The sequence below is a fragment of the Eupeodes corollae genome, chromosome 2 (genome assembly GCF_945859685.1).
Source record: "Eupeodes corollae chromosome 2, idEupCoro1.1, whole genome shotgun sequence".
Lineage (NCBI taxonomy): Eukaryota > Metazoa > Arthropoda > Insecta > Diptera > Syrphidae > Eupeodes > Eupeodes corollae.
The window spans coordinates 1867637-1885088 of NC_079148.1; the positions used below are offsets into that span (position 1 = coordinate 1867637).

General features: G+C 31.6%; 1 protein-coding gene across 16 annotated transcripts in view; it reads right to left on the minus strand.

Annotated features, from left to right (window-relative positions):
- LOC129944733 (disks large 1 tumor suppressor protein) overlaps nucleotides 1-17452 on the minus strand; it is a 99786-nt gene that overhangs the window by 34085 nt on the left and 48249 nt on the right. For 14 of the 16 annotated variants that reach the window (XM_056054388.1, XM_056054387.1, XM_056054380.1 and 11 more), the window contains one exon: nucleotides 14243-14392. In XM_056054388.1, the coding sequence (XP_055910363.1) occupies nucleotides 14243-14392 (150 nt within the window). Of the gene's footprint in view, nucleotides 1-9936; nucleotides 11379-14242; nucleotides 14393-17452 lie in introns of those variants that run through there. The other 2 variants (XM_056054392.1, XM_056054391.1) reach the window with 1 other exon arrangement.

The following is a 17452-nucleotide window of genomic DNA, read 5'->3' on the forward strand; positions in this document are numbered from 1 at the left end:
GAGGGAGAGTTCTCATCAATTAGCAGTCATTGCGCACTCCATTAACACAATTACTAAATGACTATTTTAGTTAAAGACTGCTGCTGATGTTAGCTTCTGAATATTTTTGTATCTATATATACTGTATGTCTGAATAGTGTGTACTCGTATAATGTATATGCCTTGGGTGTTATTACTACATCAGATATAAATACATACTCGTAGTTCTCTCCTATCAGCTTAAGATTTTATGGAATTTTTGTTTTTGATTTAAGTTATTTATTTCTATTTCGATTTATACCGCACCCATCTCTCTGATTAAAGTATCAAGTTCAATATGCCCTGCTATCAGTTGAACTTACAAATTAAGAATATAATTGAAATAAGTTGTAGGTTTTTTTTGTTATTATTGATAGATTTTAAAATGATAAGAGGAAAAACTTTGCCAGTCAGTGTTGCAACTAGTTTTTTTCGTTTAAGGAAGATATTTCGATGTGTTCTTTTAATTTATTTGGGAATATATTAAATTTTTTTAATTGAAATTAAAACTGGCTCATTCAGTTGGGAAACAAATTTTTAGTTTGAAGAATGCAATCTTCTATTTTCCTTCTTTACTTTCGGTTCCTAAGTTCAAAAGTTTTTCCTAGTATAGCTTGAATTAGTAAATGCTTTCCAAAACAAATCAAAAGGTAATGCAATGCTTGAAGTTTTAAACTCTATTCATAGCTTTAATGATATATTTTCATTTTAATTCTGTACTGAAAAGCACAGGTATCAAAATACACTCGAATTGATTTGGCATAAGTTTTCATTCATCGGAAGATGATGTTAGTGGCGCGTTTGTGAGCATAAAGACGGAAGCGGAAAAGATGGGTTAAGTGGTCAATGGGTGCAAGACCAAGTAAAGGGTGATTTTTTTGAGGTTAGGATTTTCATGCATTAGTATTTGACAGATCACGGGGGATTTCAGACATGGTGTCAAAGAGAAAGATGCTCAGTATGCTTTGACATTTTATCATGAATAGACTTACTAACGAGCAACGCTTGCAAATCATTGAATTTTATTACCAAAATCAGTGTTCGGTTCGAAATGTGTTTCGCGCTTTACGTCCGACAAATTTTGTTCAGCGATGAGGCTCATTTCTGGTTGAATGGCTACGTAAATAAGCAAAATTGCCGCATTTGGAGTGAAGAGCAACCAGAAGCCGTTCAAGAACTGCCCATGCATCCCGAAAAATGCACTGTTTGGTGTGGTTTGTACGCTGGTGGAATCATTGGACCGTATTTTTTCAAAGATGCTGTTGGACGCAACGTTACGGTGAATGGCGATCGCTATCGTTCAATGCTAACAAACTTTTTGTTGCCAAAAATGGAAGAACTGAACTTGGTTGACATGTGTTTTCAACAAGATGGCGCTACATGCCACACAGCTCGCGATTCTATGGCCATTTTGAGGGAAAACTTCGGAGAACAATTCATCTCAAGGAATGGACCGGTAAGTTGGCCACCAAGATCATGCGATTTGACGCCTTTAGACTATTTTTTGTGGGGCTACGTCAAGTCTAAAGTCTACACAAATAAGCCAGCAACTATTCCAGCTTTGGAAGACAACATTTCCGAAGAAATTCGGGCTATTCCGGCCGAAATGCTCGAAAGTTACCCAAAATTGGACTTTCCGAATGGACCACCTAAGACGCAGCCGCGGTCAACATTTAAATGAAATTATCTTCAAAAAGTAAATGTCATGAACCAATCTAACGTTTCAAATAAAGAATCGATGAGCTTTTGCAAATTTTATGCGTTTTTTTTTTTTAAAGTTCTCAAGCTCTTAAAAAATCACCGTTTATATACTGTCAACAAGAAATGATATTGAACGACAGTGCGACGTCTTGAACTAACTAGACAAATCTTTATCTCCCTCTTTTGACTAAGAAAGCAATTCAGTAGTAAAGTCCTCTCTGGAACAACTACAGTGACTCTTTCAAGATGCTTGTAGCTTAGATAAAAAGTATAAGAGAAGATACAACACCAAACACTGCAGGGGCTGTACAGCGTTACTGACCTACTAAAATGTGTCAAAGCTCAACATCTTACATGACTGAGTTATGCAGAAAGATTGAAAATCAAAGGTCATGCCCGGACAGTCTTCGGATCTAAACTCGATGAACGGCGCAGTAGAGGAAGACCGGGGCTCAGGTGGATCGAGCTGTTGTTTTTTTTGTGTTAAATAGACGTTTTAATAATAGCTTTGTGTTATTCTATTTTAATAATTATAAAAGTTAATAAAACAAATAATGTAAAAGCAGAAATAAAGTTCGAAAGTTTTGTGAGCAGGAGAAACGAAATTCACAAAAACATAAACCTCGAACTGAAGGCATCAAAGACGAAAGTGGAAAGATCACAGTACAACCGCAGTCAATGCTGAGGATATGGAATGACCACTTCTGCAGACTGTAAAAAATTTCGCTGTCAGGCAGGATGATCCATACAGTATACACGACGAAAGATAAAAATCCCGTCTTCCCAATTAAGACGAAGTAAAGATTGCCATAAACAAGCTGATGTCTAACAAAGCTGCCAGAGCCTAGCTCTTCAAAGCAACTGGAGATAATTTATGTAGTTAGGAGTATGCACCAACTTATCTGTAAGATATATTTGGAAGAAAGCATACCCGATGAATGGAACCTTCTTATTGTTTGCCCGATACTGAAAAAAGGATTCCCTTTAAAATGCACCAACTATAGAAAAATTATTCTGCTATACATCGCTTGCAACATCTTCTCTGCGGTAGTAATATGTGGACGTCTGAAGTCCATCGTCGACAACCTAATAGAACCTTAGTAGAGTTAGTAGTTTTAGAACAGAAATGTTTACAGGCGATCAATATATATATTCACATTACAGCAGATCATGGAACAACCCCAAGAATATCAAATCGACACCAGCCATTTTATTTATCGATTTCAAGGACGCATATGACAGCATCTAAACAGCGACGAGGTGTATAGAGCCATGGTTAGGTTTGGCATCTCTCTCAAACTCGTCTGTTTGTGCAGGATGAACATGGAGAATTCACGTTGCTCCATAGAGGTTGGAAACAACGATTTCTTTTAAATCACATTTGAAAGAATAGAACATGGAACGAGGAGCTCAACGGGCTGTACAGCGACAAAGACTTTGTCAGACAATAAAAGTCCAACGACTGAGATATCTGGGTCACATAGAGAGCTTGGAAGCTAATGCTCCTGTCCGGAAAGTCTTCAAATCCACGACCACAGGACAGCGCAGTAAAGGAAAACCGCGGATCGTCGCCTGATCCGCAAGTGAAAGTGACCTCACTCAACTTGAAGTGCGCAACTGGCGACATCTAGAGTGAAGCCTTAGTTCATAAAGGACTGTAGCCTCACCTTAAGAAAGTCAATAAAATAAATAGTAACAATTCAAAAAGCATATCTTGAAATAAAAAACAGGGTAGGAAAAGTCCACTTCAAAAATTTGTATGGTTCTAGGATTAATCAAGAGTTTATTACTTAGACAACAAATTTGCTCACAAGGTTATTAACTCGTGCCGTCAAAACCATTCTGTTTTTGTATGCATAAATGCGAACAGGAATTCTGCACTTATAACCTTTAGTTTTTCTTTTCCCTTCGAGATGCTATTTATTGTTACCTTAAATGTATTATATGCACAGTTTGTAATTTTGTACAAACATTCGGTGTATGTAAGTTATTTTTGTTTGCATGAATTTGGTATATGTTTTATACTATATTTACCTACGAATTTCTTAGATAAAAGTTTCGACAAATTAATTACAAATTTTTGCTGAGACCTTGTTATTAATTAAATCTATGTTACACACCTAACAAAAAATAATAATTTGTATACAGAAGCGATATCATAACTCAATTTCCTTAGCAAGCGATAAAATTCGACCTATTTGTAAAGTTTGTAAGACTAAATTCAGTCTTTTCAACAATTCGTCTATATAACAAATGAGTCATTGAAATGTTGAATGTGACGTTCCTTGAAAACTAAAACTAATAACAACAAAAATTAAAAACATAAACATTCAATAGATACTGTATTGTTATGTGTAGAATATTTGTTATCTGTTTTAGAGAATCTTAACGTCTCTTAGTCACGCATTTCTTATCAATCAATTTCTTGTCCTTCATGCTAAGATTTTTCATAACAGAATATTATGAAGACATAATCAACTTTGTTTCAGAAATATTTTATCTATCCGAAAATAAAACAAAAACAAATAAAAAAGGTGTTTTTTTAAACTCATTATAATACAAGTGCTTCCTAACATAGACTGCTTATTGGCCAAATGGAAATAGGCCAAATACCTATATAAAAATATGTATTTTTCGTTAAAAAGTGAAATAAAGTTATATAAATAAAAACTAGAGCTAACTAACCGACCTACGAGATAGAATGGTTCTTGAGGCAAACATAATTGTTTGGTCTATTTGATCTATTTAAGATCATTAGGCAAGCAACCTGTGGCGATTCGGTTCTAAATGTACTTGTACATTACACATTTCGTTAAGTCATACATTTCGCTAAGTTTTAAAGTTCCTTTCCTTTTATGAAAAAGTACGAAGGATATAAATAGAGGTGGTTCAGCGATAATATTCCTCTTTTTTGTTCTGCTTACGCCACGTGCAACAACATTTTGTAAGTTTAAGTTAATTAATAAATTTTATTATATTTAAAGAAAGTCAGTTTCAATCGGTTGTAATTGGTGACCCTGGTTCACGCAATATTAGTAAAATGCTGAACACTAATTAAATGGACAACAACAAAGACAAAACCAATAACTCCAACAACGCTACAGCACCGCAGCAGCATTAGAAGATGCATCAGAAACAATTACACGAGTTGCAATTCGTATACCTCTATTTTGGCACGAGAAGTATCAAATATGGTTTGGGCAAATCGAGGCCCAGTCTAAAACCGCAAATATCTCTAAAGATTCCTCAAAATTCAACACCATCATTGGTGTAATAGAGTCTCAAGTATTGACTCAAGTCTCTGATGCGTTATTAAACCCACCAAGCAAAAACAAATACGAGAATCTGAAGTCACTGATCATAGAACGATTCGGAAAGTCTGAATAACAAGCGAAAAGGAAAGTTAACTTATTAAACTCAACCGTTTCTGGTCTTAAGCAAAAGTGCACATAAAATTGTACACAAGATTGAGATAGTTAATTTGAAAAGGAATTTTACGTTAAAGGAATCAGGTACTCTTATAGATTTATTTTTAATAAATTGCTCTTCTCAGATTTCTATACCGTTTAAATATAAGAGTCATTTGGTCAAGTATATTTTTGTATTTCTGTTTTGTATTCTACATATATCACACCTAAATGAACAAAACAAACGAATATTAAATTATAATTACAAGCTTTAGTGCGTTCTAAAAAGAAAAAGCAAATCATCACCATGGAATTTGAGTAATTTTTAGTGTATTTTCAAAAGTCCATGTGTATGCAAATATTGCCAAATATCGCTTCTATTTTAAATGTTTTTAAAGATTTAATTTTTCAAGTATTCAGTACAACCCAGCCAAAATAAGGATGATCACTGCTAGATCAAAATCATAGATCAACTCTGAAGACAATAACTTTTGTCGATGACATGACAGTCTGTAGAATTCTTCAGAATAAAATGTGTTGAATTTTGTTTTTCATTTTTCTAGTATTTAATTCGCCTTGAGGAATTTTTCAAAGCAAATCAATTGATAATCCCAATATATGTATATGTTCCATCGTTCTGGAATCTTAATTATGCCGAAGCATATAGAAGTAAAATACTACAGTATGGCTTCAAAAATGTTTGCTAAATTATTGTATACAAAAATAAGCTTTGTTAATATACATAGATTCTTAGAAGTCACTCAAAGTAAGTTAGTAAATTTTATCATACTATTTACCTTTATTTTAATTTAAAGATATGGAAAAGTTTTCTTTACCAATTCTAGGCTCATGAGTAAATATAAAAATGGAAGTGTTTCGGACACAAAACGGAGCCCTGGGCTACTCCAGCGTTTATTTTGTAAATATTAGATCTGAACCTGAAGAGTCATTCCATAATTTTCAAAACGATTATCATTAACGTTATCGCCTATAATTGACATAACTTTATCACTATCCTATCGTCAATCGTTTTCAGAACAATATTGTTCACTACTCTGATACTGTAGCTAAAATGAAAGATAATAGGTCAATAACAAAATAAGTTGCAAGTTTATAGCATCCTTTCTTGACTAATGGGTATAAACAAAATTCCGTCAATGGAAATAAATAACTGTTTGTAATTTAAAAATTTTCCTTAATATTCGTTCTATTTAACTCCTTCTATTGAATATCTTTGATAAAACCATTGCTTCATTTCCGACTTTCCCTAGAAACACTATTTTATCCACATTAATGGATAACAATAGTTACTGCAGATCTTAATATTGGAGGTAAATATGTACATACATATATAATATATATTATATATGCAGAACGACAACAGTCTGACAAGTGCATTGTTTACAGTATCAATAAAAAGGCTTCTTTTTAAACACAAACACGTTAAACAAATCCATAATTTTTGAAATTATTTTATAACAATAAATAAGAAGGATTACTTATGTATATGTATATATTTATGAGTTATATATACAAATATGATATGATTCATTTCTTATTTTTCTAATTTTCTTCGTAGTATTAATTGTTTTCTTTAGTTTTCATTTTCAATTTACAAATTTAAAATACTTCAATTTGCTTAGTTAACATTTAGAAATTAATTACAGACGATACATATTTATTTAGCTATCGTTTTGACGATTTCACTTTGAAGATTATCGTCTTACGTGAAGTGAGACTATCGGCGAAACGCTATTTTCTATTTCAGTAATTTTATGCTGGGATTCTTGGGGATTTCATATATGGAATTGTTTTTTAATTATTTTATGCCAAGTAAATTGGATTTTGTTTTGAACAGTTCGTAGGGTAATCAGCTTAAATTTATATTCTTGTAGTGGCTATTTTTTGTATAAAATAACTTCTCGATGTGCTGGAAAAGATCGGTTTTGATAAAGATGTTGAAGGTGGATACTTGTCCGTTTTTGGCTTAATTCGCAAAACTGTTGACATTTTTAAAATAGTTTTTAGCTCAATGAGCCAAAAATGTATCGATACCGGATTCACAACTTCGAAATGAGGTAATTGCAACTGGAGACAGTTAGTTTAAGAGGATTCGTCTTTTTTAACGACAGGCAGTTGTTCAACCACTCCGAAAGAGAACTGTAGAGTTCTGCAAGTTCCTAATTAAAACAAAACTTTGCTGAAGCAATTTGGCCTTATAATTCGACTGAACAAAAGGTTTGTTATTGATAACGAGCGTATCAGCCAACAACAACGTGGTGTTATGTTTTTTTAAAACATACATATTTACTTCATTTTTGTCGTAATTTCTGATCTTGAAAACTTTGTGTTTGTTGAATATTATCGTTAAAGGTCTTGTTTGAAATTATTCCGGTTTTTATAATAGTGCTGGCTTCAAAACAAGGTACATTTAAATTGATATTTAAGTGCAATATATATTCAATATTTTTTGTTATTTTTGAAAGTTTGTACTGTGTACTTAAAATTTTCAATTTAATTTTATGAAACTAGTTTATATCAACCATTCAATTCAATTTTTGTTTGTCTAACAACAAATTCCTAGATTAAGTTCTTAAATCAATTTTAAACATGATCTAGTAACTGTCGGTTTATTTGTTAAACTTAGTTTTAAAAATATTTATAACTCGACAATTTTTAAACTTTCTATAACTTCCTTAGAACTTAGATCCATACATTGGGTGGCGCAACAGTCTTAGAACTAACGCTCAACCGTTCCTGTGTGCGAATACTGTTGTCCGGGATGGAGGGGACCTACAATTTTAAGCCGAATCCGAACGGCTAAATTGAGAAAGTACTTTTTATGATAAGAATTACTCTTGTAGAATTTGTCAATTCCTCGCAAGAAAAACTTTAGATGGCATAGGCAGGGATCGAACCCAAAACCTTTGAAATGACAGTCCAAAGAACAAATTTCTTACGAATAACTTAATACTTTATTGGACCATTTAGGTTTTGTTGTTGGCATATTTCGACATTCTATTAATGAATAGTGTTGAATGTTTGTCAGGTTTGATTTTTCGGAAACTATTTTGTCATCAATTTTAGTTTATAAATAAATTCACTTTTTTGTTTTTCTGAGTATCACTATCGTTGGAATGTTTGTTTGGTTTTAAATATATACATAAAAAGTTTGGTTTATTTGGTTTAATAAATTTACGGTGTTGTTTTCGTGTTGACTAGGAATTTAGCTTTGTATGAAGACGTAAATAATGCCCGCGGTCAGAATGTCCATGGAACACAAGATTGCACAAATTGACAAAATGGCCCATGTACCTTATGTCTGTAACGTTCGTCCATATTATTGTTTTATTTAAAAAAATATACATTAAAACTTATGTTTTGTACACATTTTCATTCATTTTTTAACAACATAATATGACCAATTGCACGAAAATAAACCTTGAAAACTCAATCGAGTCTTAATTCTTAGATAAACCGAGTTTTAGAGATCAAAGAACTAGCCATAAAAAGGTTTACATTTTATCGATCAACAAATATTATTTGTTTGTTTTCTTTTTATTTTACCACAGCACTGTACATATGCTATTAACAATAATTGTTGTCATAGGTACAAAATATTTTTTGGCAAGAAGAAAATTTAGTTGCATTTCATTATATTTCAGTTCAAATAATTTCTTTAAGCTCTTCGAAACTGTCATGCGAGAGGTCTTGGGTTTGATCCCTGCCTGTGCCACCAAAAGTTTGCTTTCTCAAATTTGCCGTTCGAATTCGGCTTAAAACTGTAGGTTCCTTCCATCCCTGACAACAGTACTCACACACAGAAATGGTTGAGAGTTGTCAGTCACTACGCCCTAGTTGTCAAACGGACTGTTGCGCCACCCAATTTATTTATTTTATTTATAAGCTGGAAAGATTACAACTTAAGAGCTAAGACGTTTTCTTTGCAATTATTGAGGTGCTAGGAATTTTAAAATAGTAAATCCAAAGAAAACACATTTTATTTTGGAAATAAAACGAAAATGGGTTAAATTTCAGTTCAATTAAAGAATAAAAAACGGTTTTATCCCAAGTGCTGATTAAATTTAATAATAATAGAAAACGATAACAAAAGATAATTCGTAAATTAGCAAAGTTTGTAAACCTTTTTTTTTTATCTGCCTTAGTATGACCCTGAAATTGTGTACAGTTTTGTTTTATTTTGTTTCTTGAGAGTAGGTACCTACAAACATAAAGACGGCCAAAGACCTTGTCGGGCCGCGTTTAAATCATCATTTGCTTTTCTTTGCAAATTTTCTTTCTCTTTTATTCTAAATACCATCTTCAATTCGTTTGTCGTCATACATAAAATTGGAGAAAATACGGTCTCTTAAGTAATTTTCTTTGAAAATATAAAAATAGCTAAGATAATTAGAAAATGAATATCTATAAACATTAAACATACATAAATGTGTATATGCAGATAGGTATTGAAGTAAAATTCATATTTTGTTTGTTTGTCAAGAAAAGTAAAATAAAATCTATTTTTAAGAATCAGCCAACGAAATTCGCCGGATGATTATGAGCTCTCTAGTTCGAGCTAAATGTTACGATTTGCAACACAAAAATATTAAAAGAAAATTATGCATAAAACAAAAATAACATAGAAAAATGATTTAAACGGAACTCTCCTCCTAAAGAAAAAAATACATAGATACTCTGCTCTGGTTTTGACTTCTGCTGACTTAGTTACTCATTTGCTCAGCGTGTGATAAATAAATAAATATAAATAAAAATGAAACAAAATTATTAAAAACTAAAATAAAATTACCGAATCCAAATTAAAGAGAGAAGAAACTTTTTTGATGAATCCACCTCCGCTGTCCTGTTGACGTTTCTTTTTGCGGGTTGTCATTTTGTATAGGTGCTTTTAGCTTTTAAGGATTTGTGTGGGAGATGGAGCGTTGGCAGAAGTTGTTTTTCTTTTTATATTTTACACACAAAACAAGAACAACAATCAAATACAATAAAATATATAAATCCTTTTCGTTTTGTAACCAAAAAGAAGCGAAACTCGAACGCGAAGCGAAAAACTAAATCAAACAAAAAATAAAAGTAGAAATAGACGAAGGCACTAGATTCGTTCGCGATATGCTTGGAATGGAAATGGAATTCCTTCCTGCCCAGCTAGAGCTAGGTAATTAACTTGATTCACAATTTTGTTTACAAGCGACTCCTCCGATTAAAGCCAAGACGATGATGATGAACACTGATAGAGTAATAGGTCATGAAACATTTCGAGGTCGTTGGTTCGTTTTTCGTTTTTTTTTTGTTTGGGGGGGTTCTCTACATAATTCACTTTTCTTTTTCTATATTTATATAAATTATCTTATTTGGACGATGACGGAAACACTTGATATTATTTTGGTCAAGCAAATAAGGCACATTATATCCAATCCACCAGGCCAAAGATGAACAAGAACAAGTAAAGAAACAACAAAAAAAATCGTCGAAAATAGATGCAATGAATGGAATGCAGCAGCAACAGCAATAGCAACAGAGAACTTTCACACAATTTCAATTCTTTTTTCTTTTCGTTTGGGTTGTCTTGATTTTTAGCCGTCGACTTTTTCGTTTGTAACTTAGCAACCACCTGGGTAGAGTGCAAACGAAATTATTAAATTATTCAACAACTAAACAGCACCAGAAGCAATAAATTTACACATTAGTTTTTATTAATTTTAATTGATAAAAACAAAACGGAAGATGAAGACCAAGACATTGCAGCACTACCGCCGATTCAGTTTCAATTTTTAGATTCGGATTCCCTTCCCATTCCAGCGAAATATTCACAAATTTTTCTGACAACTCGACTGGGAATTTGTGGAAGGATGGAAGGAATAGTCATAGGCATTCCAGGGTGCACGGCTACGCAACATTTGTGGAAATGGAAATGAACTTGAACAACGACGACGAAGACGCGCGATACTCGAACTTGAATGCTACTGGAAAATAATATTCATTTTATTTCCAGTATCTAATTCCAGTTATCGATATCGACAAAAATGACGATCACCCCCAACGAGAATCTTTCCGATTTTCAAAAATACATTAAATATTATATAATTGCTTTGTTCAATTGATCACAATGAGAGACACACGAAGAACGGTTTTGTTGTTAAACTTTTTGACATAAGAAAAGTAATAGAAGAGCGAAAATTTATTAATTTTGTAGCCGCGAAATGCGAAATGATTTCTCCTCTGTGCACCAGCACTTGCACTCACTTGCTCACTCACTCTCACACTCCCTTGTCAATTTTTTCGTTCAGTACAGCTACTATTTCATTTGCTCTCTTGTCTCTTACGTTACGTATATATCTTTCCATTAGTATTTCCAATAAAAATTGACAACTCGACTCTTTAGTTGCTTCCAATCGCAGTATTGCATTTCATTTTCCATCGATTGTTTTGTGTATATACAAAAATACAAGCGTTGGAAATATCGGAAACATTTCGGGCGTTCACTTTTGCCATCAACTCTACAGGTGTTTTGTTTGGCCTAGCAACAAGTATATACGGTTTTAGTGTTAGTAGATCGTGGGATTTTTTTCATTACTAAAATTATTATTTTCGTTTGGTGTAGTTTTTTTCATTTGAGTTTTAAATAATCTAGAGACAAAACGCTTCTGTATTTTCCGTTGATACATTTTCACCAAAACTTGAATCCAATTTTGAAAGGTTAAAGACTTAATTACATTTAAATTAAAAAAGTGCAAAAGTAAACGAACCTTTTGTATTTTACTTTCTATCTCTCATCTCTATAAAACAAAACGAAAAGTTAAAAGCTTTCACTTTTTCAAAATACCAATGCATGTTGGCAAAAAGTTAAAACAATTGAGTGATAGATGTCTCTCAGATCTAATATTTTTGGTGACCACGCCTTTTTTAAGGCAGATAGGGTTTTGTTATGAAATTTTTGAATTGTGTTTGTTAGGTTAAGGGCTAACGCCCAATTCCATTTTTTTGTTGGGAAACTCAACTATAAACGGACAGTTAAATTAAACTCCATGGTCTGCACTGTCATTTTGACAGCACACGCAACAAATACTTTTCAGGTCACAAGAGTTGAGACTTGGTGTGATTGTTGTCTGCTGATTGTTCGTGGCAATATTTTATAAAAAAGTAAGTCGAATAATACTTATTTTAATATGTAATTGTGATTTTGTTTTAATAATTATAAATCATTTTAAAAATGGCTGAAAAACAATTTTAATTTAGTTTTAAAACATGAACCAACGAATGTGCTTTTTTTAAAGCCATTAATAAATAATTGTTACTCACAAATTTGGTTTGTTCTTATTTTTTCTCTCAAAAATTTCGAACCAAAAAAGTGGTACGCAGATTTAGTTAAAATTTAATTTTTTATCATAGAGTGTACATTATTAATCTGTGAAGATTAATTGGACTGAAAGATATTGTTCGCGCATTTATTTGGAGCTAAATTTGGATAGATTTTTATAGGTCGTAGTTATAAGGCCGCTTGGTCGGGTTTGAATTTCCTCAGAAAAATTGTCTTAACTGATAAATAATAATATTTCGATATAAATACAAATCATGTTTTTGCTAAAAGAAATTAAAAAAAGTATTCGAAATACATTTTTTGAGAAAAATATTTTCAGAAACATCCTCTTTAAATTTTGTATGACTACATTCAATTAAGTTAGAGATCAATAACTGTATTTTCATTTCAGAAAGAGTTCTGTCAAGAAAAAATTGTGTGTTTATATTGTGTCGAGTTTAAATAAATAGATATTATCTTTCTTTCCGAAAAAAAAAGAAAGCGAAATACGAATAAAAAATAATGTAACTTGGATGGAGAACAAACAATTTGGCGATGCTCGTGAATCAACATTCCTCAATTTATATCTTGGAGAATAGTTCCCACAAGATCAATTGCATTTTATTCACTAAAAATCTTATGTCAAAATTTAGCTCAGGTTTAAACTGAAGTTTGGAGAAAAAAAACGTGAATTAAATTTAAGCTCGAGCTGCGTACACCTTTTATCGGATTCGTAAGTGCAAACGTACTATTACCTTAGCTTAGTGCAGTGATGTAAAAATTAAAATAGAGATTTTTAATTATTGTCCGAGTTATGTCAAATGTGTCACCATTAAAGGATCATGGGTACTACTACATGCTAATTACAAACTGACTGTTCCAATTTTAATCCTTGAACCAAGCAGAGAATATAATTGGTGAGACTTTTATTTTGTTAAGTATGTAGATAGAACATCTATCACTTCTTTCAGAGGACATGTGAAATAATTGGACTCGTTTGAAATTATATGTGATTTAATTCGTGTTAGTCAAATTATTATAAATATCACCTAAGTTTTTAATTTATGAACTGAACATTTATACAAATTCTTACAAATTTGGCCTTATTTTCAGTCACGTAGGTTCAGTATGTACGCAATATAAATTATTATGCAACAAATCAATAAAATCCAATTCTCAAAGCAAAACCATACAATTTCAATTCAAATTTAAGTCTTAGTTACATAGAGCTTGCTTCCATCAAAATTGGCAAGAAAATGTTTTATAATCAAAAATATGAGAATATTTTTTGGAAGCATAAAATAAAATATTTTATTTGTCACTGTTGTACAATAGAAGCAATTAATTAAACGAAATATAAACACAGCTTTATTCAATGTTTAGAAACAATGTATCACAATTTTTTGCAACATTATGACCTCATACCAAATGTTTTTTAATGTTAAGGTTGGTACTACTGGTATTTACAATTTAAAAGCGATTACAGAGGGCAGTGCTATCAAACTGAACTCAAAGATCCATTTCCGGCAACTAAGATCCGGTGGTTTATTTTAAATTTTCTGGAAGTTTTTCGTTTTTAATTCAAATTACAAAATAATAAAATATAACTCATGCAATTTTATTTAAACAAAACGCAATAAAAACAAAAACAATTATTACAAAAGAAAGAGAAAAAAAAAACAGCAACAACATATAAAAATTAAAAACAATTTATTAATGCAAAATAAAGAATAATGGAATGTGGTGTTAATAATAAGGAAGCTCAATTCTCTCAATTTTGGGGAATGTCTGCACTTACAGCTTGCTCAGTATGAAGTGACTCTACGGGGGCCTGTTGAACATTATTGGCTGCAGGCTCAGGCGAATGAGGTTGAGGTGTCGACTGTTGATAATGTCCATCTGTTTTTGGAAGCTCAGATTCACCATCGACTTTGAATCTTTGATTTTGCTAAAAATAAAATGACAAAAAATTAAGTTAAATTGAAAAATACGGGTTTCTTAATTAATATTTTGAAAAGAAATATATTATTTCATATAAAATTTACCATTATAAGAAGTAATTTATTTAAAATGTTCAATTTATTGAACAATGTAATTATGCAGTTTAAAAAATCATCAAAAGATTTTGCTTCCCATAACACGAATCTCACTTTAGGTCCGTACCCTCCTAAAACAGTCCAATTTTACAAAAAAATACGAAATTTAACCAAATCCTGTTCGCGTGCTCAAAAATTTCGAAATTTTTTGTAAAAGAGAGCGCTCACGAGAGAGTAAAATATTTTCCCCACCTGCGAATTTTAGCCCAAGAAATTTCTTTGGGCTGATATGTGAAAAGTGTCAAATTTAATAGAAATTCAAATAAATTAAATAAATTGCTCACTTTTGCTGTCACTTATAAAAATTTAAAAAAAATTCCAAAGAACAGCAACAAGACAGGAATATTGAGTGCAAAATTTGTTGTTTTCCTGTTCGCTTACTTTTTTGTAGTTTTGTTTGTGAGAGAATTTCACCCCACTCTTTAAAATATCTCTTTCTACTAATTTTAGTGCAGAAAGTACACGAACGGACCCGTTTTCAAAACAGATTTTCTTCAATGTACATATTTCAAAAACAAAAAAGTAATCTTTCAAAGTTTTGCGTTTGTCTGTTAAAAATCTTAAATGTTAGTGAAGGATCGATTACTACGCACGGATGCCTGAAGAATAGGGGTATATTTGACACTTCCACCAAACCGTCATCTTTTTGATATACGGCAACATCACTCAACGAAAATGTCACCTCAAATTTTTGCACCAAGCTTCCTTGTCTACTGCCTTTAAGTTCACCGGTCAACAATTTCGAATTTCAGTAGAAAATGTTCATAATTTGCAGACGTTCTTGTTAAAGACGGTAAGACCATGATTAAAATGATGAGTTTACTGAATAAATAAAGTGGGGAACGATTGACACAGCTACTTCAACAGCAACTTTGACAACTACTTCATAATCTTTAGAGCCACTGGGAAATGTTGTCAGGCTCATCGACACTCAAATCGATATGTAACAACCGAATTTTATTGTTTCGTCTATTTTTTTAGTTTTGACAATGGCGGAACATCTTAGAGAATTACTTAAACAAAATTAATTCTTCTTTTGCTTTGTGCAATCACAAATAGAGAACATCATCACTAAAGACAGTTTTTGAATATAATTTTACGGCAAATTATTGTTGTGGAGTTTTCCATAGGTAAAATAAATCGATTAATTTTGTATCTACATCTGTCAAAACATAAATTTCGTCTGTTTTTGTATTCCCTGGTGCAAAATGAACTGGTTTATGTCCTGATCGGGATTTTTTGTCTGATTTACCGATCTTCTTCATTTAATTATACACAATTTTTAGCTGTCACCTTTACAGATATAATGTTTTCTTTTTATTTGTAATTTATTTCTGTCAGAAAGAGTTTGCTATCAAACAAACAACTTTATCTAAATATGGAAGCAACTTTAAACTTATTGGTCGTTTAGAAGCGTGTCGACTAAATTTAATTAAAAAAACGCGACTCAATGTTTTAAATACTATTATTTACAAAGTAACATACATATTTAATTGATTATTTGATCGAAACACGAACTCTGTTGTTTGGCTGAAGGCAAATCGACGAATTATGAAGATGATGATGATGAAGAAGCAAAAGTAAAGATAAGCAGATGAATTTGTAACACACGCGGCCGATCCGAAATGCTCGATATTATTTATTTGATTTTCAAATTTGAATATTTGAAATAACGAGCGTTAGCTAGATAGACTCCTATAGTAATTTTAGGTCTTCTCAGTTCGTTTTAAAATGTTCATAATAGTATTTATCTTTTTTTTACAGACAACTGCTCTGTTTAAAAAGTTTAGCAGGCAATTTGACAGCTCTTCCGCAAAAGTTTAACGAAGTCACGGAGTTTCGTCAGTTTTGACGGAAATTTGAATTTAACCATGAATTATCCCATACAAATAATCTTCTTTTTCTTGTGTTAAAAATCACGCCAAAATTGTTTTAAAAACTTTTATTTTTGAGAATAATTCATATTTTATTATTTTTTTCATTTTTTATATTTACCAAAATTGTTAGTTTTGTAAACTCTTATTCATTCAAGTTTTTACCTTTTTTATGAACATATATTTTATTATATAATTCTTGAGTAATAATTATTGTAAAATGTGCATAACAAAAAATAAAAGAATCATTTAGCTTTTGCAAATTTTTAAACTGTTTTTTTTTTTTTTTTTTTTTTTTTTTTATTATACGTTTTTATGCTGTCAAAAGTGTTGTTGACGTTTGAAATCCATTTCACATTTCTTTTGAAGTCGAGGTTTTCGTTTATGTTAATGTTGCTGCGTCAATGATAGTGTTCAGAAGACGACATAAGGGACTTTAAGGTAAGGCATCTGATTGGCCAGCTGTCGAAAATTGACTTCCAATTAAGGCATCATTATTGTAAAGTTGACTAAGAAATGTTAGCCAAGAAAAATTTACCAGCTATAAATTCAACTCTGCTTATGTCAAAATTTCATTCAACTGAAAGCTGAACTTTATTACTCTATGATGTGTTTATTTTTTGAATAATTTCATTTTGTAATGTTTTGCGTAAAAGGGTTTCTTGTGAATTTGAAAAAGAAATAAGTAATATTTCCTTACAATACAAAATACAAGTCTTTTTGGTAGTTTGGTAGAACGATCAACTGAAGGAAGAGTTCGTGAAGTAAAGTTCCGTGTTTCAAATTGATGACACTTAAAAAACTTTCAGTCACCTTGGTCAAAACTGACATTCAAAGAATGCAGTTGACCGTAAATTTAGTTTATTATGTTGTCTAAACCTGTTTCTCCTATGATAGTTTAAACGCTATATCTTTAAAATCGGATGTGATAGATTGGTTTTGAAGTAGGATTCAAAGCAAATGCCGTCAAAAACCTCAGAAAAATGTGTTGCCTTGTTTCTAATAGTTTCAAATAAATCAAACTGTTTGAATTTTGTA